The sequence below is a fragment of the Balaenoptera borealis genome, assembly GCF_965194805.1.
Source record: "Balaenoptera borealis genome assembly, chromosome: 5".
NCBI lineage: Eukaryota > Metazoa > Chordata > Mammalia > Artiodactyla > Balaenopteridae > Balaenoptera > Balaenoptera borealis.
Genome location: NC_138862.1, coordinates 67167948 through 67193839, shown reverse-complemented (window position 1 = coordinate 67193839; position 25892 = coordinate 67167948). Strand labels below are relative to the sequence as shown.

The following is a 25892-nucleotide window of genomic DNA, read 5'->3' as shown; positions in this document are numbered from 1 at the left end:
AGGAGGGAAGGGGAGAGAGAGAGAGAGGGAGCAAACGAGTGCTAGATTGAGAGCATGCATGCGGGTAGGAGGGTGGGTGAAGGGAACACATGCATACATTGACATTGGGGGAATCTGGCTGAAGGCTATACAACACTTCATAGTATGTTTTTATGATTTTTCTGTAAGCCTGATGTGACATGGAAATATTAAAGAATATTGCAGACATAATTATTTAACTTTGAGTTAATCAACAGAGATTATCCTTAGTAGGCCTGACAGAATCAGGTGAGCCCTTTAAAAGAGGGATCAGGGCCTTCCCTGAAGTTAGAGAGACACTCCCTTGCTGGCCTTGAAGAAACAAGTCACGAGTTTTAAAGCTGTAAGAAAATGAATTCTGCCAACAACCACAAAAGCTTGGAACAGAACTCTGAGCTGCAGGTGAAACTGCAGTCCTAGCCAACACCTCAACTGCAGTCTCTGAGACCCTGAGCAAAGAACTCAGCTAACCTGAACCAGATTCATGACACACAGAAACTGAGATAGTATATGGGTTTTGTTTTAAACTGCTAAATTGTGGTAATTTAATACTCAGCAACTGAAGATGAATACAGTTGACCCTTGAACAGTATGGGTTTGAAATGCATGGGTCCACTTATTCTCAGATAATTTTCACTAGTAAATACTACAGTACTACACAATCCGAGGTTAATAGAATCCTCAGATGCTGAATCACAGATACAGAGGAATAGTGTATAGTGAGGGCCAACTATAAATTATGCCCCAACTATAAGTTATGGTCAGATTGTGTAGAGGGTTGGCACAGTCAATCTGACTGACTCCCATGTTGTTCAAGGTCAACAGTACACATATTAACATAAACTCAACTTCCAAATTCGGTTAACCTCATTTCCTGTACTGGACCTTATCCCACAAAATTGGCAAATTAAGTGATATTTCTCCAATGACATCCATCGATTTGGAGATTTGCCCTTATAATTGATTACAGTAAAAATATTAAACATGCTGCACACCTTTGCAACATATGTTCTGAATGTAATAAAATAATATTTTATTTAAAAATTAACTTCTTAAAATATTATCGTGCATGCTTAAGGGTGGTATGCACTTCAGTCATTAGAGTGTTCAAGTGTCTTCTCACATTTTAGAAGCTAAGGAGTGACTCTGAGGTGGTGGGAAACGAGCAAAGATGTCACTATACAATTAACTGTATTCGTGGAACAAACTCAGATTTACATGAAAAGGTTCATAAAAATAAAAAATCTGTTGTCCTTTGGAATTTCCCCCTGAACAATTGATCATTATTGTGTGAGGTCAGAAAGGGGACTCAGATTTCATGGCTTTTAATCTTTTAATCATTTTCTCTTGCTGATGCTTTGCTCCACTGCTAAAGGACTCTAGATTGCAGACGAAGATTATCACTAATGTTCAACCTTCTTCCCTCTGCTTTTCTGTTTATCATAGTCTTTCTCAGCTCACTTCTATAGCTTCAGGTATCACTTCTATGCTGCTTCTTCATTAGTTACCATTCTTGACTGTTCTCCCTACCTGATAGACAGCTTTACTTGAATTTCCTGGTGTTCCAACAAAATCCAAACTTCCAGAACTCTTCTGTATCCTTATTTCCAAAGAGTTATCTCCATCTTGATGGTTACTCAGAAACTTAGAGACATTGCTCACTTATTCTTCTCCTCCTAGTCCTGACTATCAAAATCTTAACTATCTCCCAAAACTCACATTAAATGTCACCCCATCAAAATACCCTTCCTAGATCTACCTGGTTCAAATAAATCTCCCATTTCCGATAACACATAGAATTTGGGTTGTACTACATTTAGAGTTCTTATCATATTGTTTGCCCTGTAAGTTTTCTGAAGGGTATGTATGGGTATAATCAAGTCTTAAATCTTTGCATGCCCTTCAACATTGAGCAGAGTACCTGTAGTCCTTAAATTATGTAATTCTCAAGATTTCAAAAGAATTTTTAAATTTATCAAATTATTTCTTTTGATTCTCACGGACTTGGTAGACAAGTGGCAAAGAAAAGTGAAGACTAGTGGGATAAAAGCACTTTTCTAAGAGTGAGGAGGTGAAGGAAATTCCTTGAAAAGAGTTAGTCTGACAAAGTTTGGTACTTTTTCCAATGTGCATTACCTCATAAATATAATAGGTTGCTGATAAAGAGTGATTTCAGTTGTGTCTGTTTATATCATAGAAGAAAAGTACAGTAGAGATAATACTTTAAACTGATTCAATAATATAGGAAATTCATTTTTGTAACACAGCCGTATGTGTATGCTAAATATGCATCAAAAATATTAACTGTCCAAACTGAAAAGTGGTGAATGGCTATGAGTAAATATTAACCAAGTGTTTCCTGTAATAGAAGGAGAAACTTAAAACTTACTTGCAGAAGCATCCCAAAACTTTATCGATCCATCTGCATGACTAGATAAGAAATAAATTAGCATTAAGTATGGTAAATAAAAAATCATAATTATTCTAAATGTATAAAAACTTGAATTACTATTAAAATTTGATTTAAAAATACCATTTCAATGAAAACTAATGTATGCTAAACCATTTCTAAGCTTGAAACAATGGTTTATTTTTTAAATACCACATAAGAATCTAAATTTTAGAAAAAGACAATAATTACTTAGCTTTATTGTAAGAATATTTTATATGTAATAACAATGAAAACTGATCTGTGAAGAATGAACAGTATAATTTTATATAAAATTGTTTACACTGAATAAAAAGAGACCTGAGTTAGATCACATTAAAATAATTTTGAAATGAATATCATAGCGAAATTAAAGTTGAGCATCAAAATATAAAAAGCAAATCCTTAAACCTATCTAGAGTTGTATCATTATTTGGTAATAGGTATAATGGTAATTCTATAAGAAATCATCTACAAATAATCGTCATTTCCCCAATGACTAATGATGTTGAGCATCTTTTCATTAGCCATTTGTATATCTTTTTTTGAAAAAGTCTATACAAATCCTTTGCCCACTTTTAAAAAATTGGTATATTTGTCTTTTTGTTTTTGAGCTGTAAGGGTTCTTTATATATCCTGAATACTAAAACCCTTATCAGATATATGATTTTTAAAAGTTTCTTCCATTCACTGTTACCTTTTCATCTGATAGTGAAGACCATTTTATCTATTTTTTTCTTTGTTGCTTATGCTTTTTCCCCTTTTTCTTCAGTACATTTATTAAATGCATAATTGCATGAAGCCTGAGCTGTGTATGGGCTGTTAAAGAGTTGAGTGCATAGCTAAAACTAGGAAAACTGCTGCCCCTTTCTCATGTTGGCAGAGCAGCTACTGCTCATAGTTGGGTCAGTTCTATGGCCTGCAAAGGAGTGGGTAAATATCCCACAGCAAGATTCTGCTGAACTGGAATGGAGCCAGGAGTGAGGGCACTGAGCCAGCCTCCCAAGGAAGTGCTCTTACAGCCTATTCTTCCTGGTGTCCAAGCTCTTTTGCTCTGAAGACAGATGGGGAGCTTACAGGCTCTCTTCTGGCTGGGATGAAGCAGGTAGGTAATAGAAAAGAAAGCCAGAGAGACTGGGGAAGGGAGACAGGAGTTGCTTTTTATTGACTTGGTCATGGGTTCCATAGTGGAGTCCCTTTATGTTTAGGAGCATTTTTCTGCTTCCTTTTTTTTTCCCTGAAAATTCTCCTGCTGCCTGAGCTGCCATGCCAGTTAATTCAGCATCCATTTCCTATAATTTCTATGTTTTGGTGTAATATCTAAGAGCCACAGCCACAATCATATTCAGGAAAGATTATCCTTGTTTTCTTGAGTTTTATAGTCTTAGCTGTAAATTTACATCTTTGACCATATTTGAGTTAATTTTTGTATATGCCATGAGGTAAGGGTCCAACTTTATTCTTTAGCATGTGGATATTCAATTCTCCCAACACCATTTGTTGATGAGATTATTGTTTGCCCCATTAAATAGGCTTGGCACCATTGTAAAAAACCAATTAGTCATAGACGTATGGTTTTATTTCTGGACTCCCAATTCCCTTCCATTAAATTATAAATCTAATCTTATGTCAGTACCACACTGTTTTGATTACTGTAGCTGTGTAGGAAATTTTACAATTGAGAAGTGTAAGTCCTTCAACTTTGGTCTATTTCAAGATGATTTTGACTATTTTGGGTCACTTGCCATTTCATATGAATTTTAGGATAAACTTTTTTCATTTCTGCAAAAAGATCATTGGGATTCTGATATGAATTGTAGTGAATCTGTATATCACTTTGAGATATTGCCATCTTAATAATATTGCCTTCTAATTCATAAACATGGAATGATTCTATTTATTTGTGTATTATTTAATTTTTTTCAGCAAAGTTTTATAGTTTGTAGTGCACAAGCCTTTCATCTCCTTGGTTAAATTTATTTATAAGTATTTTATTTTTTGATGCTATTGTAAATAAAATTGCTTCCTTAATTTTCTTTGCAGATTGTTCATTGTTAGTATATAGAAATACACTAACATATATATAAGATTATGTCATTTGCAAATAGATATAATTTTACTTCTTCCTTTCCATTGTGATGTCTTTTATTTAAAACTGCAACAACAGCAACACTTAGAAAACTAGGAGTAGAATAGAACTTCCTTAACCTGGTAAAGGGCATTTTTGCAAATTCCCTTTTATTTTTCTTGCCTCACTCCTCTGGCTAGAATTTCTGGTTCAATATGAAATAGAAGTAGCAAAAGCAGAAATCTTTGTCTTGTTCCTGATCTCAGAAGGAAAGCTTTTAGTCTTTCACCATTGAATATGACGTTACCTGTGGGTTTTGCAAAAATGCCCTTTACCAGGTTAAGGAAGTTCCATTCTGCTCCTAGTTTTCTGCATGTTGCTGTTGTTGCACTTTTAAATCGTGAAAGTGGTGTTTAATTTTGTCAAATGCTTTTTTATGCATGAGATGACTATGTTTTTTCCCCTTTATTCTATTAATGTGGGTATTACATTGATTTTTGTATGTTGAAACACTCTTGTATTCCTAGGATAAATCCCACTTGATCATGGTTTATAATACTTTTAATATGCTGTAAGATTCAGTTTGCTAATATTTTGTTTAGTATACTTGAATCTGTATTTATAAGGAATATTGTTGCAGTTCTCTTTTCATTCAGTGTCTTTGTCTAGTTTGGTATTAGAATGATGCCCTCAGATAATGAGTTAGGACGTTTTCCCTCCTATTTTTTGGAAAAGTTTGAAAAGCATTTGGTGTTATCTATTTAAATGACTGGTAGAATTCGTCACAAAGCCATGTGGTCCTGGTCTTTCCTTTGATGGAAGGTTTCAATTACTGATTTAATCTCTTTACTTGTTATAAATCTGTTCAGATTATCTATTTCTTTTTGAGTCAGTTTTGATAGTTTGTGCATTTCTCAGAATTTATTCATTTCATTTAGGGTATTTAATTTGTTGGCATAGAATTGTTCACAGTATTCTCTTATAATCCTTCTTATTTTTGTAAGATTGATAGTATTATACTCACTTTTCATTGTGATTTTAATAATTGTCTCCTTTTTTTTCCCTTGAGTCACTCTAACAAAAGTTTTGTCAATTCTGTTGAACTTTTCAAAGAACAAACTTTTGGTTTCATTGAATTCCTTTATTGTTTTTCTATTCTCTGTTTTGTTTATCTCTGCTTGAATTTTTATTATTTCTTATATCTGCTGGCATCAGTTTTTCTTCTAGTTCCTTAAGGTGTAAAGATAGGTTATTGAACTTTCTTATTCCTTTAATGTAGGTGATTACAGCTATAAATTCCCCTATGAGTACTGTTTTTGCCACATCTCCATGCTATTATTTTTCTTTTTATTTATCTCAAAATATTTTCTAATTTCCCTTGTGATTTCTCATTTGGTCTGTTGGTTGTTTAAGAGTGTGTTGCTTGATTTCCATATATTTATGATTGTTCCATTTTGTTTCTTCTGTGTTTCTTGACAATCTTGCACACACCTTTAGCAACTTTATTATTTATTTCCATAAACCAACTTTGGCTTTGTTAATCTTTGCTATTGTACATTTTCTTTCTATTTCATTAATTTTTGTTAACAGTATTATTTTCCTTTTTACTTTTGGGGGAATCATTTTTTTATCCTTTTTAACTTCTCAAGATAGATAATTAGATCATTAAATTTTAGTCTTCTCATTAACATGCATGGGTATAAACTTATATAAACATATAACATGGGTATAAGCTTACCTCTAAACATAGATTTAGATGTATCCACATGTTATGATATATTTTAGTTTCACTATCTTTCTGTTTGTGATATATTAAAATTTTCTATTGTGATTTGTTTATTAACCAGTAAGCTAGCTGGGAATAGATTGCTTAATTTTGAAAACTTGTGAATGTTCTTTATATATTTTTGTCATTCGTTCCTAGTTGAATTCCCCTGTGGTCAGAGAACATGTTATATATGATTACAATCCTGTGACATTTATTGGCACTTTTATTATGGTCCTGCATATGGTCAATTTTGGTCTGTGTCTCATGTGCACTTGAAAAGAATGTACATTCTTGAATTGTAGAGTGTAATGTTTTAAATATGTCAGTTAAGTCAGACTTATTAATCATGCTGTTCAAAACTTTCTTTATTGTTATGGATTTTTCCTTTAATTTTAAAATCAGTTGCAGAGAGAGGTTTGTTATATTTTCTTCTACTTATTGCAGAATTGTCTATCTCTTTGTATATTTTGGGGCCCTGAACTCAAAATTCTTATGGATTCATCCTTTTATTATTTTAAAATAGTCCCTTTTACATTTGATAATGCTTCTTGCTTTAAAGTTTACTGTGGTAGGCAGAATTCTAAAATATTCCCCAGGATTCCTGCTTTGTGGATAATCCTGTATATTCTCTGGGACTGTGAATATAACAGAGAATATATCACTCCCATGATAATTATATTATGTTGACTTTAAGAAAAGGATACTATTTGGGTGAACCTGACCTATCACATGAAACCTATAAATATAGATCTAGAGGTAAAAGATGAAAGAATTTTGAAATTTGAAGCATGAGAAGTATTAGCTGCATTGTTACTGGCTTGAAGTAAGAAGGGGCCATGTGGCAAGAAATGCAGGCAGCCTTAGGTAGCTAACATGCTCTACCCCCATGACACCTAGCAAGGAAATTGGGAGCTCAGTCCACAACCACAAGGAACTAAATTTTTCTAATAAAAAGAATGAGTTTGGAAGCAGATTTTCCCTCAGAACCTCCAGATGACAACTCAGCCTTGTTGACCCCTTGATTTCAGTCTTATGGTACACTGAGCAAAGATCTCAATCATACAGTGCCAGATGTCTGACCTATAGAGCTGTGAGTTAATACATGAGTTTTCAGCTGCTAAGTTTTTGGTGATTTGTTATGCAGCAATGGAAAACTACTTTACTGACATAAGTAGAGGTGTACCAAAATTTTAAATTGTTCATGTTACAATTTTTCATGTATTTACTTTCAAATTTTTAGTATACATATATTTAATGTGTCTCATAAGTGACTTAGAATTTTTTTTTTATTTAGACTGACAGTCTTTGCTTATGATTGCAGAATTCAGTCAAATTATATTTAATGTAATTACTGATACACTGGAATTTAAATCTGCTAACCTCACAATTATAGTCTATTTGTCTAACCAATTCTGTCTTCTTTCTCTCTCTTTTCTGTCCTTTTAAGGATTAATCACATTTTAAAATATTACTCTATTTTATTAGTTTTTGAGTATTATATTCTTGTACTATTATTTTAGTGGCTAACACAGATATTACAAAACTGACCCTTAAATTGTTGATCCTTAAATTGTTCATTTTATACCTACCCAGACAAAGCAAGAATGTTAAATATTTTATCTCTGGTTTCCTTTCTCCCACCTTTTGTGCTAGCATTATGATGTATTTTCATTCTACATCACAATATTATTAAAAATTATTGACATTTTAATACTTATACCAAAACATAATATTATTTTAATTTAGATTTATTCTTGCATTTACCTTTTTCTGTTGTTATTATTTAAGTTCTGCATTTCTATTATTCTATTTGGTATTGTTTTCCTTCTATTTAAAGCATTCACTTTAATTCTCTCAACATTTGTTTGAAAAAAAATTTGCCTTCATAGTTGAAGAGTATTTTTGCTAAGTATGAAATTCTATATTAGCATTTTTCCCAGTAGTATAGAGATTTTATACCAATACCTTCTCCTTTCACCATTTCTGTTAAAATATCAACTCTCAATCTTATTATTGTTTGTTTTATTGTAAAGTGTGCACCTCTGGCTGCTTTCAAGAATATTTTCATTACCCTTTGTTTTCATCAGTTTTACTACAATCTGTGTAGATGGTTTTCCTTTTATTTACTCTGCTTTTAGTTTTTAGCACATTTTGAATTTGTGTTCTCAATGGAAAGAATCTGAGCCATTATCATTCAATAATTTATTCTGCTTTATTCTCTCTCTCCTTTCTGTTTGTGTCTCCACTTATATATATGTTCAAACTTCTTCACCAAGTATCGTATATCTCTTATGCTTTTCTTTTTTCTCTGTGATTCCATCTGGATATTTTCTACTCACTATCTTCCAGTTTACTAATCCTTTTTTCAGCTGTCACTACATGCTGTTAAGCCAACTTATTTAGTTCTTATTTTCAGTTATAGTAACTTTTAGTTATACATTGATTTTTTTATTGCGGTAAAAAACACATAACATAAAATTTACTATGTTAACCATTTAAAAGTGTATAACACAATAGTATTAACGATATGCACATTGTTGTGCAGCAAATCTCTAGAAATTTTTCATCTAGAAAAATTGAACTCCACATCCACTGAACAACAACTCCCTTTTCCCCTCTCTCCTGAGCAACCACCATCCTTTCTGTCTTCTGTCTTTATGAATTTGTCTATTCTAAGTACCTGATATAAGTGGAATCATGCAGTATTTGTCTTTTTGAGACTGGCTTATTTCACTTAGCATAATTTCCTCTGGTTCATCCATGTAATAGAAAGATTTCCTTCTCTTCTAAGGCTAAACTAAATAGTATTCCATTGTATACAACGCATTTAAGAAACCCATTCATTTTTTGATGGACATTTATGTTGCTTCCACCTCTTGGATACTGTGAATAAATGCTGCAATAAACATGGATGTGCAATAAACATGGAACACCTTTGACACCCTGTTTTCAATTCTTTTGAATATGTGCTTAGAAGTGGGATTGCTGGATTATATGGTAATTCTAATTTTAACTTTTTGAGGAAACTCCATATCATTTTCCATAGCAGCTACCTCAGTTTACACTTCAACCAACAGTGCACAAATGTTTCAATTTCTCCACATCTTCACCAACACTTATTTTCTTGTTGGTGCTGCATAGTGCTATCCTAACAGTTGTAAAGTGATATCTCATTGTGGATTTGACTTGCATTTTCCTGATGAGTAGTGATGTTGAACATCTTTTCATATGCTTATAAGCCAATTGTGCATCTTTGGAGAAATACCTAAGTCAAGTCCTTTGCCCATTTTAATTGAATTGTATGTTTTTGTTGTTGAGTTACAGGAGTTCTTTACATAGTTTGGATATTAACCCCTTATCAGATATATGGTTTGAAAATAACTTCTCTGACTCTGTAGGATGTCTTTTCACTCTGTTGATTGTTCCTTTTGTTTCACAGAAGTTTTTAAGTTGAGGTAGTCTCATTTGTCTATTTTTGCTTTTGTTGCCTGTGTTTTTGGTGTCACAACTAGGAAATAATTGCCAAATCCAATGTCATGAAGCATTTCCCATTTTCTTTTGGGTGTTCTTTAGTTTCAGGTCTTAGATTTAGGGGTTTTTGTTTTCAGTTGATTTTGTGTATGGTATACGGTAAAGGTCCAATTTCATTCTTTCACATGTGCAAATACTGTTTTACCAACATCATTTGTTGAAGAGGCTATCCTTTCCCCTTTGTATAGCCTTGGTATCTTTATCAAAGATTTGACAATACAGGTGATGGTTTATTTATAAGTTCTTTACTCTGTTTCAGTGGTCAATATCTCTGTCTTTATGTGAGTACCATACTGTTTTGATTACTTTGTAATATTTTTGATTAGCTTTGTATCATGTTTTGAAATCAGGAAGTGTAAGGACTCTAGCTTTATGTTGAATCAAGTTGTGTGAGTATCCTTCCCTTGTTTCTGATCTTAGAGGGAAAACTTTTAGTTATTCACCATTGAGTATGATGTTAGCTATGTGCTTTTCACACATGACCTTTTTATTATGTTGTGGTAATTTCCTTCTATTCCTAGATTGTTGAATGTTTTTATCATTAAAGAGTGTTGAATTTTGTCAAATGCTTTTTCTGCTTCATCTGAGATGTTCATGTGGTTTTTGTCCTTCATTTTGTTGGTGTGGTATATCACATTGATTGATTTTCATGTTGAACCATCCTTGCATCCTGAGGATATATCCCACTTGGTTATGATGTATAATCATTTTAATGCGTAGTTGAATTTGTTTTGTTCGTATTTTGTTGAGGATTTTTGCAATAATAGTCACTGGGGATATTGCTCTGTAGTCTTCTTTTCTGGTAGTATCTTTGTCTGATTTTGACATCATGTAATGCTGGTCTCATACAATGAGTTTGGAAGTGTTCCCTCTCCAATTTTTTGAGGAGTTTAAAAAGAACTACTGTTAATTCTTTAAATGTTAGGTAGAATTCTCCAGTTAAGCCCTCTACTTCTGGGCTTTTCTTTTTTGGGAGATTTTTTTATTACTGATTCAATCTTCCTACTGATTATAGGTCTGTCAGATTTTTTAATTTCTTCATTTTTCAGTCTTGATCGGTTGTATGTTTCCAGAAATTTATCCATTTCTTCTAGGTTATCCATTTTGTTGGCATACAATTTTTCAGAGTAGTCTCTTATGAACCTTTTTTATTTCTGTGGCATCAACTGTAATATCTCCTTTTTCATTTCTGATATTTGTTGAGTCTTTTCTTTTTTTCTTAGTCTAGCTAAGAGTTTGTCAATTTTGTTGATCTTTAAAAAAACTCAGTTTTTAATATTTTCTATTGTTTTTCTACCCTCTATTTTGTTTTTATTTCTGTTCTATTCTTTGTTATTTCCTTCCTTCTGCTAAATTTGGGTTTAGTTTTTTCTAATCCCTTGAGGTATACAGTTAAATTGTTGATTTTAGATCTTTTTTTTAATGTTGGCATTTACTACTATAAACTTCTTAGAGGTTTACTTGTAAAGCTCTTAGTTGTGCTTTTGTTGCATCCCATAAGTTTGTTATGTTGTCTTTTCTTTATCATTTTTCTCAAGACATTTTCCAACTTCCTTGTGATTTCTTTAACCCATTGGTTGTTCAAGAGGGTATTTACTAATTTCCACATATTTTGTGGATTTTTCAGTCTTCCTTTTGCTATTCATTTCTAATTTCATTTCATTGTGGTTGTAAAAAAATACTTGTTATGATTTCAATCTTCTTAAAAATTTTAAGACTTGTTTTATGGCCTAACATGTGATCTATCCTGGAGAATGTTTCACGTGTACTTGAGGAGAATGTATATTCTGCTGTTGTTGGGTAGAGTGTGCTGTACATGGCTATGAGGTCCAATTGTTCTATACTGTTTTTCAAGTCTTCTGTTCCTTATTGAACTTCTGTCTGGGTGCTCTATTCATTATTGAAAGTGGGGTATTGAAAACTCCTACTATTTTTGCACTATTTCCTATTTCTCCCTTCAATTCTGTCAGTGTTTGCTTTATATATTTGGGTGCTATGTTGTTAGGTGAATATACATTTATAATTTTTATTTCTTTCTGGTGAATTGACTATTTTATCATCATATATTATCCTTCTTTGTCTTTATCACAGTTTTTGGCTTAAAGTCTATTTTGTCTGATAAAAGTATGCTCACCCCTGATGTCTTTTTTTTGTTAGCATTTGCATGCAATATCCTTACCCATCCTTTCATTTCAGGCTATGTACACCCTTATATCTAAAGTGAGTCTCCTGTAGACAGCATATAGCTGGATCTTCTTTCTTTTTCCATTCTTCCACTCTGTGTCTTTTGATTTGGGAGTTTAATTCATTTATTTTTAAAGAAATGATAGTATAGGACTTACCACTACCATTTAAAAGTTGTTTTATGCTTATATTGTATTTATTTTGCCCCTTGTTTCCTTTCTTGCTGCCCTCCTTTTGTTTCATTGATTTTTTATAGTGACATGTTTTGATTTGTTTCTCACTTTCTTTTGTTCATATTCTATAGGTATTTTCTTTGCAGTTACCTTGTGTATTACATAAAACATCTTATAGTTATACTGATCTATTTTAAAGTGACAATTTAACTTCAATTGCATACAAAAACCCTACTCCTTAAGTGGGCTGCACTGCCCTGCCCATTCCAATACCATGTAGAGCAGACACCGATGTCTTCCCAAAGGCAAAGGGACTAAAGACAGGAAGCAACTCTCACCGATGTACCCAGCAGCCCTTGGGCTTAAAACTGGTCTAAACTTAGAATCACCTGGAGTTAAAACAACATGGATGCTCCCACCCAGATCAATAGACAGACTCTGTGGGGAGGGCACAGGTGATGTAATTTCTAAATACTCATCATGTAATACTAATGGGAAACTGCATGGGAACCACGTAGCAAACATTTCTTCTGATTCTTTAAAGTGCATACAAATTTGGAGGGAATCAGGGCCCCACTCTAAGTTATGATTCTCCTGTTGGGCTCATGAAATGGCACCTTTAACAAGTTTTCTTATTGGTACAGATATTATTCCCTCAGGCTCGTATTCAGTAGCACTGAGCTAGAGATATCAGGCATAGCACACCTGAGACCACTGAGTAGTTTGAAGACTTCAGGTAAGAACTTTCAGAAGTGCAGTTTCCCTGGGCCTGTTTCCTAGCAACTGAGCTCCTCCTGGCATAGGTGTGGCCTTGTTGTTGCCTAAGGTAGATGCCGCTGAGTTAGTGGAAATCACATGGTAGATTTAGGGTTTAGGGTTGTGTGAGGAGTCGCCCTTAGAAATCTACCCAAAAATACCCTTAGTCCTCAGGGCCTTTAGCCCCCTCTCCTCTCAGGGCCCACTTGACCCACAGGAATCCCTGGGGGCAAGGCATGACCACCTGTCCTCAGGTGAGCTGAGACTCCATACCCCAAAAGATCCAGAGCATGAAGCTGTTTACATCACAGATCTGTCTGAAAATAAACCAAAGGTTTCAGTGGAGGGTGGATTAACATTTTGTGTTGGGAATGGACAGAAGCCTTTGAAAATGATGCCATGAATGCATATTTGAGGATTAACAAAGGAAGTTGTGATCTATGTTAAGTAATACAGCACATTATAACTGAAAACAAACCCTACTCTTTTCTCTCTCCCCTCACTTTATGTTAATGATGCTGTAAATTATCAATACATCTCTTTATATTTTGTAACCATTAACATAGTTTTATAGTTATAGTTTTTAAAAATGCTTTTATCTTTTAAATTTTACACCTGAATTTAAAGTGATTCATGCACCACCACTACAGTGTTACAGGATTCTGTTTTTGTCTATGTATTTACTTTTACCAGAGAGCTTTATATTTTCATATGCTTTCATTTTGTTGTCTAGTGTTCATTCATTTCAACTCAAAGGACTCCCTTTAGCAATTCTTGTGAGGCAGGTATAGTGGTAATAAATGGTTTCAGTTTTTGTTTATCTTGGAAGGTCTTTATCTCTCCTTTATTTTTGAAGTACAGTTTTCCAGATATAGTGTCCCATGGCTGGCTTTTCTTTTTTTCTTTATTCACTTTAAATATATCATCCTTCTCCCTTCTAGCCTGTAATATTTCTGCTGAGAAATCCAATGATAATCTCATGACAGTTTTCATACAGATAATGAGTAGCTTTTCTGTTGCTGCTTTTAAGATTGTTTGTCTTTGACAATCGATTATAATGTGTCTCAGTGTGGGCCTCTTTGGGTTCATCTTCATTGGAATATTCTGATACATATCCAATGAATATGGAAGTCCATTTACCTCCTCAGATTTGAGAAGTTTTTAGCCAAGATTTCTTCAAATAAGTTCTCTGTCCCATTCTCTCTCTAGTCTTCTGGGACTTCCATAATGCTATACTGGTATGTTTGATGGTATCCCATAAGTCCTTTAGGCATTCGCCACTTTTCTTCATTCTTTTTCCTTTTGTTCCTCTGACTCAGTGATTTCTTATTACCTATCTTCAAGTTTGCTGGTTCTTTCTTCTGATTAAATCTGCTGTTAATCCCTTCTAGTAAAATCCTCAATTCAGTTATTGTATTCGTCTCTTTAAGAGTTTCTTTCTGGTTCTTTTTAATAGTTTCTATCTCTTTGTTGATATTTTCATTTCATTCATGCATCATTTTCCTGATTTCATTTAGTTGTCTACTTGTATTCTCTTGTCATGCATTGAGCTTCTTTAAGACAGTTATTTTCAGTTGCTTGTCAGGTAATTCACAGATATCAAATTCTTTAGGGTCAGTTTCTAGATAATTATCTTGTTCCTTTGATTGGGTTGTGTTTGCCTGTTTCTTCGTGCACCTTGTTATTTTTTACTGTGAATTTAGCATTTGAAAAACAGCCACCTGTTATGGACTGGCTTTATACAGGGGAAGACCTTCTCCAAGCTCAAGATCCTTGGGGTCTCTCAAACCTTCAATGGGGATGCAACTTCTCTGGGACTGTATGTGTAATTTCCCAATTAGAGAGGTTTGCTGGTTTCTTTTTCAGGAGCTTGCATCTTTTGCTCCTTCTATTATCTGTATGTAGTTCTGCAAGTTTCTTGGCACTTCAATAAGCCACTGAGCTCTCTTTTGTTCTCTGCAGCCCCCAGGCATCCAGGTTCCATCGGTACTCTGACTCAGGGGAGATAAAAACTAGTCTCTTTGGAAGTCTCCTGAAAAGCAGGAACATTGGATGTACAGTCTACTCCACTACTTCCCTCTCATGAGAGAAGATTCCTCCTGAACATGAGCTGTGCCAATTTGGGAGAGAAGCTGATATAGTTGAAATAAAATGGCTGTTTTTACCCATTTCAGTGTGGCTACTCTTGGCTTTGAGGTCCCCTGGGGTACTATGATTTCCTAATTGGTTTCTAGAGTTTTCATAAAGGTTTTTGGACCATATATTGTTGCATCAGTGTGTCTGTGGGAGAATGAGGTCTGGGGCTACTGATTTTGACATCTTGCTGATGTCACTCTCCATTGATTCTTTTATAAGGTATTTTTCTGTCCTTTTTCTCTAAACCTGATTATACTGTGGTATTTGAAGTGAGTGTATTGTTTTTTTGTTTTTTTTTTTTATAAATTTATTTATTTATTTTTGGCTGTGTTGGGTCTTCGTTTCTGTGCGAGGGCTTTCTCTAGTTGCGGCAAGCGGGGGCCACTCTTCATCGCGGTGCGCAGGCCTCTCCCTATTGCGGCCTCTCTTGTTGCGGAGCACAGGCTCCAGACACGCAGGCTCAGTAGCTGTGGCTCACGGGTCCAGTTGCTCCGCAGCATGTGGAATCTTCCCAGACCAGGGCTCGAACCCGTGTGCCCTGCATTAGCAGGCAGATTCTCAACCACTGCGCCACCAGGGAAGCCCCAGTGTATTGTTAATGGCATAGCATTGGGTTATGTTTTTTAATCCACTCTGCTAATCAATGAATTTGAATTTGAATTAATGTATTTAGACCATTTACATTTAAGCCTTAACACTTCCATGATTAATTAAGTCCGTCTTTTTTTTTTTCTTTTCTGTTTTGTCCTTTTACTGTCACTGGGTTGTTTTCCCCCGCTTTCCTATAGGTTAATTGAATTATTTTAGTACATCCATTTTTATGTGTCAATAATGTTTTCCAGTGTATCTCTTAGCCCAGATCTTTTTACAGCATTGCTTTAGGTACTGCATTGTAATATTCATTTAACTTGTCACAGTCTACTGGTGTTATCATACTACCATTTTAAGAGAAGTATAAAAACCTTACCTTTCTTTATACCAGTTTACCCTCACCCATTTATAATTACCTTAAATATTTCCTCTATACATATGTAGAACCACATCAAACAATGTAACCATAATATTTTCTTCAACCATCAAATATAATTTTAACAACTCAAGAGAAAGAAAGCCTATTGTATTAACCCATATTTTTGCTTACTGTGTTCTTCCTTCCTTCCTCATATTCCAAGGTTCCTTCTTTTATCATTTGCTTTCTGTTTAGAGAATCTCATTTAGCCATTCTTTCAGGGTAGGTCTGATGTTGACATATTCTTAGTTTCCCTCATCTTAGAATGTATTAATTTCTAATTAATTCCTGGAAGATATTTTTGCTGGGTATATTATTCTAGGTTGCCAGTTCTTTTCTTTCAGCACTTGAAAAAGATTCAGGTTTCCTCTGGCCTCCATGGTTTCTAATGGAAATATGCCATCATTCAAATTGGTTTTGCCCTGTTGGTGAGGTGTGATTTCTCTTTTGCTGTTTTCATATTTTTTTCCTTGGTGTTTAGTATTCAAAAGTTTGACTATGATGTGTCTTATTGTGAACTTCTTGCGGTTCGCTCACCTTCTGCAATCTCTAGGTTCATGTTTTTTGCCAAATTTGGGAAGTTTTCAACCATTATTTCCTTATGAAATTTTTAAGCTCTGTTCTTCTTTCCTCCTTCCTCACTGGACTTCCATTGACAAAAAAGGGGAGGGTATATGGCTCCTCATTACTGCTAGGCATTGCTGGGAATTCTCTCCCCACATGATCTCTGTCACCACAGGTGACACTACCGTTTCACTACCGTTCAGCAGGGTTAAAAGTCCCAGCACCCTACTCAGCCTTAGCTCAGTGTCAGAAACTGACACCCCCTTCATGGGTAAGTTGAGGCACCTTATTATGGCCTGATGAGGGTGAAAGTCCACGCTTTCCACTCAACCTTTGATGAAGTGGGTAGGGGTGGGGCCATAGTTTTTTTCTGTGTTGGTTAGCTATAATAGAAAGATTATTTTCTAAAAGTTTACTGTCTTTATAGGCTGCCCCTTTCCTCACCTTTTGGCTAGAGAGAGCTAGCTTTTGTTGGGCTTTTTAGGTTTGTGCCTGCAGCTCCAGGTTGCCAGCTTCTTCAGCTCCAATTCTGGGATATATGAGGCAAAAAGAAAAGCCAGGAAACTCACTTCCATGTCATTCCTTGAGTCTTCGGGGACCTATCCAGTCTGACTTCTCTCCATCTTTTCCAGTCATATTATAATAATATCCAGGGGTTTTAATTGTACTTAGTGGGAAGAATAGGGAAAAGTACATCTATTCCATAACCCATAAGCAGAACTCCTTATGATCTTTTAAGTCTTATCTTTATCTGTTGCTATGTTTCCATTTTCATCCCTAATATTAGAGCATGAAGTGGGTTGCTATAGGAAGTAACAACATTTCTGGTGCTCTAAGTTTTGAAGTATACTTTAAATAGTCACTTGATGGAGATACAGAGCACTGATTCCTGGATTTAGATGGAATCAAGAGATATTGGTAAGGGCCTTTCTAAGGCTAATAATCTATGATTTCTACAGAAATTCTTCCTTGACTAATCTCTCATGATTTTTCTATCTTTGACTTTCTTCTGGTCTTATAATCTACACTTATTTATTTTTGTTATATGTCTATGTTTTCAATGATTTGATTTTATTTTCTATAAAGGTTATAATCTTTGGATAGAAGCTGTGTCTTATATTTTAATTTAAACTGTCAGCATTCCTAGAGCACAATTGTGGGAAAGTGTGAAAATTCAATGAAATCTTTTTGATGATAAATTGATAAACTCATAAATCACATCCCACTTACCCAGTAATAATAATTTCTGGATATGTCTGTGTGCCAAGGTTCCAAACTCCTCCACTGATTGGCCACTCCTAAACAGATTATATGGGAAGAATTTATAAGTTTTATTTTTTAAATTTAAATAACTTAGAAACTTAAAATAAAAATATTTTAAAATAACAGTAAAAGTTTCACTTAAAAACAAATAGCTGTTAAGTAATGAAAATGAAATGTGTACCTATTTTTTAACTCTTTCATTGAACAAACAATTCCAAATGCAAAATTTCATATCCTTTAAAAGTATAGATTTTAACAAATATTACCATTCATATTAAAAATGCAAAGAAGTATCTTTAATCATACAAATATGGTGTTGCTACATTTTCCATGTAGTCTATGTACCTCCAAATTGTGGTGGTGCCATTTAACACAAAATACTATGTAAATTGTGCCCCCTGGAGTTGTCCATCTCAACAGTCCTGTTCAAATAACAGAAATCATAATGGGGGGGGTCTATTACAATTGTAAGTATTTGAATCCTGTAGTTAAATATAACAAAATGGAATTCTAGAAAGTTACTTAATGAAAGTCTTTGACAATTATGTCTTATTAACCATTGATAGAAATATTGATTATCAAGAAATAATTAGAGAGAGTTGACTCTTGAATTTCTTAAAACGTAATCCTTCACCTAAAATAATCAAAAGTAACATCTTATGATTCAAGCATATGTTAGTTTAAACATATACTTAGTATATAAATATACATGATAGGTAAGTATATCTTAGTATATAATTGTATACTTTTTATATAAGAAATTTATATTCTCGTAGACTTAAAGCTATGTAGCATTTAGGAAATTTGAATTTCAGAAATTATGTCCTTTATAGGTGCCAGCTTATGACTTGAAAAGAATTTAGTTCAAGTCTGCTTCTATGGAAAGTCAGAAAATAAAATAACAGAAAAAAGTATGATCATATGATATGGATATGAATACAAGAAAATGTATTTCTAATTGTTGCTTTTACCTTATTACTGTATCCTTGTTTTTTATGCTTGACTCCTATAGAGTAGAGCACTAGAATCAAATCTGGTGGGCAATCAGCAAAGTATGCTGTGCATGTAACTGGTGATTCATGAATGTCCACAGGATATGGATTTTCAAAGATTGGAAAGCTAATAGATAAAGATAATATATTAGTGTCATTTTGCACTGATGTAAAAATGAAATAACTTTTATAAAACAAACCCTAAAATCTTCTAAATATTGATTATATTGAATATATTTCACATAATTGTTTTTTAAGCATCATAACACAATGATCATCTGAATAAGAATTCTCTTTTAAAAATATATATCTATAAAATGTAATATGAATACTGGTAGAATTTTACTTGAATAAACTCATTTTCTTTCCAGTAATTCCAAAATTACACAGTGATATCACTTTCTAAAATGGATAGACTAAATTATGTTAAATTGAAAATATGCAGCAAGTTGACATGTCAGTTTATTAAAACATATCAACTAGGTACTTTATCTACATACAATTTTATCTATATATTTATATAATACAAGTATTAAAATATCTTAGAAAATTTTACATGCTTTGCAAGGGACGTAATACGTAGGCAAGTATTTTGGTTTTGTATTTTTATAGGGAGTAACTGAAAGTTGTGTGTGCAATGTAGGTATGTGTGTGATTACACATGTTTAATATTGTTTCCTATGTAAACTAGAAAACAGTGGGAATGCAGACCTATGGGTGTAGTAAATTTCATATCATCAAGTCATATATCATTTTAAAAAGGGGTATCAGTAAGAACCAAATTAAGAATTCTTAGAACCACAATATATTGTACACTTCTCATGTACCAGATGTATCAGGTACTGTAGTAGATGGAATTGAGTATTATTCTATGCTGCATCTGTTCTCGGTCTGTGTGATCATGTTACTTCTGATACAGCATGCTTTTGGGGGGTGGGGAGGACTATTAAAAATAATTTTCCCCATATTATAGGAATTTAATCAGAAACTTAGTTCAAACACTAGAAAGAGTATGGTGTGTGTGTGTGTGTCTATGTGTGTGTTGACAGGGGTTCTCTTCCCTCCAATCTTAATGGTTTCCCAGATAAGAATAGTAGGATATGCAAAATCACATGGAAAGGAGAAAGTTGTGTTTAATAAATGTCAAGTAGTTTAAACTGAATGGATCAGAGGTTCCCTGTTTCAGAGCAGAAATTATCAATATTTCTGATATTGAAGAAATAGAAGTAAAATAAGTGGATCACCTTAAAGATCAGATCTACAACTTGGGATTTGATAATAGCAAGAGGTTACAATGATAGACTCCTGAGAAGGTGAACAATATCATGAAAATGTTTGGGGAAAATCACTTTATTATATTGGTAAAGAGTAGAAAAATGACATTTAAGAAAGAAATAACTAAAAATGTATTACAAAAATTTACATGTGAAAGTGTGAACTGGTTGTTGTAGAAATGTAAACAAAGATGTAAATCCAAGAAACCAAGAAGAGGAAAATTTTTTAAGCCCTAATGCTTGCTTTCATGTAGAGGATTAACTGGAAAAGAAGGAAGGAAGGAATAAATTAATTTGAAAAAAGAGTACAAAGCTGCAATTTAATTGTTAACATTAAACATGGCTAAAAGTAACTATTTGGAGGGAAAGAGAACATGTTCAGTTTTTCCACATTAAACTTCTTGTAATAGACAACAAAATGGGAATGTCATATAGATTTTAAAACATGGTGCTGAAGAAGGCAAAATATTAGATAAAAACGTGCAAACAAAATGTCAATTCACATACTTATATAAGGTAATGAAAAGCATAAGAATTAATGTATAAAAATAATAACTTTTATATTATATATATATTTTACCACAATAAAAAAGTTTTAAAAAGAATAAATGTATATGCTAAAGAATGTGAGTACTAAAGACAAAGTATAGTGGGCCTTGGAGGATGTTAGACAATTAGACAAGGTATGAGGAACCAACAAATATGGCACAGAAGGAAGAGATGACTACCAGTGAGATCAGAAAAGTATATTTTAATAAAACCTATATTAGAACTTAGAGAAAGAGGCATAAGTCCACACTTGTACACAAAATTTAATCAGGTTTTATGTTGATAAATAGAGCAGCTAGGCAGAATTCAGTTATGGTGATATTATGGACCAACCCTATTCCGTTTCAAAATATTGAAATACTATGTGCTGCAAATTATCACAAAGAAGAACTTTGGCTCTTACATTCACAAACTACACTGAGAGTAAAACTCAGACTGTACTTCATCCAACAAAAATTTATTAAGAACCTACTTCATGTGGAGATAAAGCCCGTCCTTCATGAGGCCTACAGTCTAGTAGGGAGACAATCTTTAAAACAATAACAAATGGAAAATTTCATCTGTGTCAAAGCTATGAAGGACAGGAACATGGATCTAAGACAGCCCTTAATAGGATATTTAACCAAATTATACAGAAAATGAAAGATTTTCTTTAAGTGAGAAAACGATATCTGAGTTGAGATTCTTATAGATGTTAATAAGGAGAAAAAGGAATGGAAGATTATTCCATGCAGAGGAGAGAGAATGTACAAAAGCTCTGCAAATATAATGGGCTAAAAAATGATCAGTGAGTCTAGAGCAAAGAATGAGGGAAAATGAGCTTCATGCCTATCATTGATAATGAAAATATGTAGCAGGAAGACAGTGTTCATCGGTTTCAAGTCTACTTTTACTGTCCATGTAAAGTAGTGGAGAGCACCACTCTAACAGCAATATTTTATATTTGTTTCTACTGCCCACAACATAATGAAAAAGAAAAGAAAGTAAAAGAAGGCATCCATCATCTCTTGCCTCGAGATCCTGATCTTCTGTATTGTCTGCCATAGTAGTTCAATAATACTTGTATCATGTGCCATTTTCCTTTAGTCAATAGAGCAGATGGACAAACAGTACATTATGTAATTTTTGTAACAATTGTTTTTGCTTAGGCAAATAGCAGAAATGTGATCCATTTTATGTGTTTGGAGTCCCCAAAGGCATCTTTTTAAACATTAGGTGTTGCCTTTAAAATATCTTACAATATTCTCAGTGTCCCCTAAACTCTCCTGGTTTAGTTTTCATTATTGAACCAAATTACATTTTTGTAATTCTAGCAAAACAATATTCCACATAAAGAATATTTACCATCTGAAGAATTCTAATGCCAATTATCTATAACGTCCTCCTATATTTTAATTGCAATAAATAGAGTTTAAAATAGTGTTAATCCGTACACGGACAACTTACTTGCTTTGTGTCAGATCAACTACAATGAGATCTTTCTCCAGAAGTACAGCAACGGCATAGGGTTCTTGAAATTCTACAAGTAGAAAAGAAAAATGGAAAAGTTTTCATATTTAACATTTTATAAAATCACCAAACTTGTATTTCCTTTATCTCCTGTATAAATGTTATTTAAATGATTTGAGAAGACCAAAATATGAGCCAAAATAAGAAGTAAAAAAGAGCACTTTAAAAAAATATATGTTGTCCACTGTAAAGCAATTATACTCCAATAAAGATGTTTAAAAAAAAAGAGAAAAAGAAAAAAGTGGGACTCAAAAAAAAATATATATATATATATGTTGTGTTTCTTAAACAGTGTTTAAGACCATTATAGGGAACAAGGAAAAAATGAGAAGTTGCATAGCATAGAGTTAAATATATCTCAATAATCATGATAGTAGTAGATTATTTGAAGAGAGTCTGTCACCTCCATCTCACATTTATCTTAGTCTTCCATAACCTTCCATTTCAGATCTGATTTCATGCCTACAGGAGATATACTAAGGAAATAGTTCTGCTTCTCTCAGTTGTGATACATATTCACCTCCCTATGAGAGCAACACTCCTTATACTAAAAAAATTACTTTCAATTCAATGTGATTTAACAGGTACTTAAAGACTGCCTACTATATGCCCAAGAGTATATATCTCAAAAAATCAGAGTCTGAGGATAGCCTAGGATTTTCAAGTTCTTAAAATTCAACCCTTCCTTTCTCCCTTTCTCCATCCTCCCTTCCTTCCTTCAATATGTTCCAGAAACTGTCCTAAGAACAAAGGATATATGGGGAATAAGATTGACAAGGTCTTTGTTCTAATAAAGTTTACAATCTAGGGATACATACAAACAATGAACAAGTAAACAAATAAGATTAATTCAGAAAGTAAAGTGAACTATGAAAAAAATAACAAGGGTAATAGTATAAGAAATGACTTCTGGTTGGTGGGGGAGCACTAATTTAGTTATAGTGGTCAAGGAAGACATTGCTTTCCATCTGTAATAAAGGACTAATAAAGGAAAGCCACAGTTACAGTGTTAGCTCAATTTAAGGAAAAAAGTATTTACAAAAACATTTTACATACATGGTATTTGATTCTTAGTAGCTAGAGCATGTATCATCATTTTTTTCATTTCATAGAGAAAACTGGAGTCCAAAGAGGTTATGAGATTGGCACAAGGTTACAAAACTAGTAAGTTATAGACCTGAAACTTTAATGCATGCTGTTTTCATTATACCAGCAGTTTCTACTGGCTAGTTTAAGAGGTATTTAATCCTAAACTCAACAATCACTTGGCAGGAATTTTGTATTCAAGAGTATTCAAGTCTTGAATGGTAAACTAAAATAGATGGCCTTCACAGTCCTTCCAGTCCTGAGAAGCTACAGAACCTATTCATATTTATTTTTTAAGTCACTAGCTATGAGAGAAAAACTAGAATCAAAAAAACACAAAAAAACAAAAACTGAGGAGCCTGCCCTTGTTTGGGTGCATATTTATACAACAGTATACAGTCCTCAAACTATTTGCTACTCAAACTTTTTCAAACTGAGGCATTTCCCCTCTTCTCCCTTATCTCTTAGAGCTGTTTTAAGTTTTCAACATTATTTCAATACGTTTCGGGGTTTGGGTTTTTTTTTGTTTGTTTTTCAGTTTGAAGAATACTACTAGTTTCCTCTTTGTCTTCTCATCCCTCTCTAGGAAAATCACTGGTTGGGAAGCAATGGCTACAAAAATAAAACAGCTGAGACATTGGCATGAATGAGCAAAAGTCTTAAATAAATTTTTATTTTAGGTAGTTACATCTGTTTTAGATTATTGTTTCTTTTCAAATAATAAAAACTGGTAGCAAAAGTTTCACGTTTGTAGAAGTACTCGGTGTGCTGTGGTAACCACTGAATAAAAAGATTTCCTTTGGAGTCAGTGTTAGGTTCAATTTGTGTCTATTATTTATTAACAGTTTGATCCTAGGCAAATTAGTTAACTTCTTTGATTTTCAATTTCTCTACCCATCGAAATGGCAAAATAATACTACCTTAGACTGTTAATAAAGATTAGATGTATATAAAGATGTTTGATGCAAAGGCTGGCTTATAGTAAGTACTCAATAGATGCCAACTGTATTACTTTTTTTATTAGATTGGTTGTTTTTGAGCAGGCTCAGCCTTTTAACCCTAGCCCCCAACAAGATGGAAAAGCTCTATCATAAATACTACTTCTCTGAAGAGAAATGCATTATTTATGACACTTGTAGAAGACCAGATACAATTAAATATAGATGCAAAACTGACAAATTCGGAGTATAGTTGGTTAGTTACTCTGGGCAATGCCCCCTGAGATAAGAGGATTAGGCATTTGTGTTCTTTGAGAAATAGGCTGAATTGTCAGATGTCACAAATGATTCAGCAATATTAAAAACTGTTAATAAGTGTATTTTGTTTAACATATGCATAACACTTATCATTATGTGGCTATAAAGGAGATTAAAGTTCCATATTTACTAATACGGAATCATAATCAAAATACTGTATACTGTTAAGTGAAAAAAGTGTGATACAGAACAACATATAGAGTATGCTGTCATTTGTATAAAAAAGATAATGTATATATGCATACATTATTTGGGGGAGAATACATAAGAAACTTAGTAATAGTGGTTGCCTCTGGAAGGGCAGTGAGAAAGTTTTCACTATATACTGTTGTGTATTGTAGGGTTCTTTTCTGGCATTTTCATGTACTATTGTTTTAATCAGAAATAGTTAATAAAATACACTTAAATTTTACTGAGTAAAGTTAAACTATTTCTCCCAGCTTCTAGTAAGTAAAAAGTTCCATCCTCATTACAACTTCTCAGAAAAGCAAAGTAATATATGTGGCTTGGAAGTGATTAGACTTGGTTACAGTACATTTATAATTTGTTTAACATTATTAGAAACTGTCCGAACATCTCTACTGATGTGCAGAAATGTATATACACATATACCTATAGGGTTTGATCCTTGCAACCACACATTTTCAGTTTCTATTACTGGTATGCACACCTTCTTTCTTGAGGCTTTTTAGTAGAAGGCATTTTCCTAAGCTCAGCTTTTGGTCCTCTGTTCTTTCTTTGTTCCTTTATCATTCATTCTCACAACTCCAAAGAGCATCTATATTCTGATGACTCAAAAATAAATATTAAAGACCTTTTCCCTCTCTTTTTCTGCTCTCTAAACAACTCTACTGACTCAAACTTATTTTTCTCTCTTTCCAAGAACTGTTATTACTGCATATGAAACCACTATTCCTAAAATGTTGTCTTTGACTCATCTCTCATATCACTCCCTAATCCAGTTGTTGACCAAATTCAATGGGTTTTCATCTTCCATTCCTACAAGCAGCACTCTGTTTCAGATCTTGACCATTTTAATGTACATTATCACAAAAGCCTCCCGGTTGGAATCTGAAGTTTTAGATTTCAGGGTCTCTCTCTTCAAACCCCCACACTAAAACATTGCTTTCTTTCACTTAATATTTCCTCAAAATTCCTCTGTAGTTCCCTATTTCCAAATACCTACAAAAGACTTTCAACTTTTTCTCTGAATTGATCTCACTCTAGCAAAACCTCACAATTTCTAAAACCTTTACTCAATATTATTTTCAAGGCCCAAGTCATTCTTCAAGCCCTATCTAAATCCTACTTTTTCCATGAAGCTTTGC

The 25892-nt window shown here is 33.5% G+C and overlaps 1 protein-coding gene across 13 annotated transcripts in view; it reads right to left on the bottom strand.

The window, feature by feature from the left end:
- Nucleotides 1–25892, bottom strand: part of STXBP5L (syntaxin binding protein 5L) — a 382290-nt gene that overhangs the window by 151834 nt on the left and 204564 nt on the right. For all 13 annotated transcript variants that reach the window (XM_082394859.1, XM_082394855.1, XM_082394860.1 and 10 more), the window contains 4 exons: nt 22160–22232; nt 18870–19017; nt 17866–17933; nt 2408–2448 (listed from right to left, as the gene is read on the bottom strand). In XM_082394859.1, coding sequence (XP_082250985.1) covers nt 2408–2448; nt 17866–17933; nt 18870–19017; nt 22160–22232 — 330 coding nt within the window. The remainder of the gene's footprint in view (nt 1–2407; nt 2449–17865; nt 17934–18869; nt 19018–22159; nt 22233–25892) is intronic.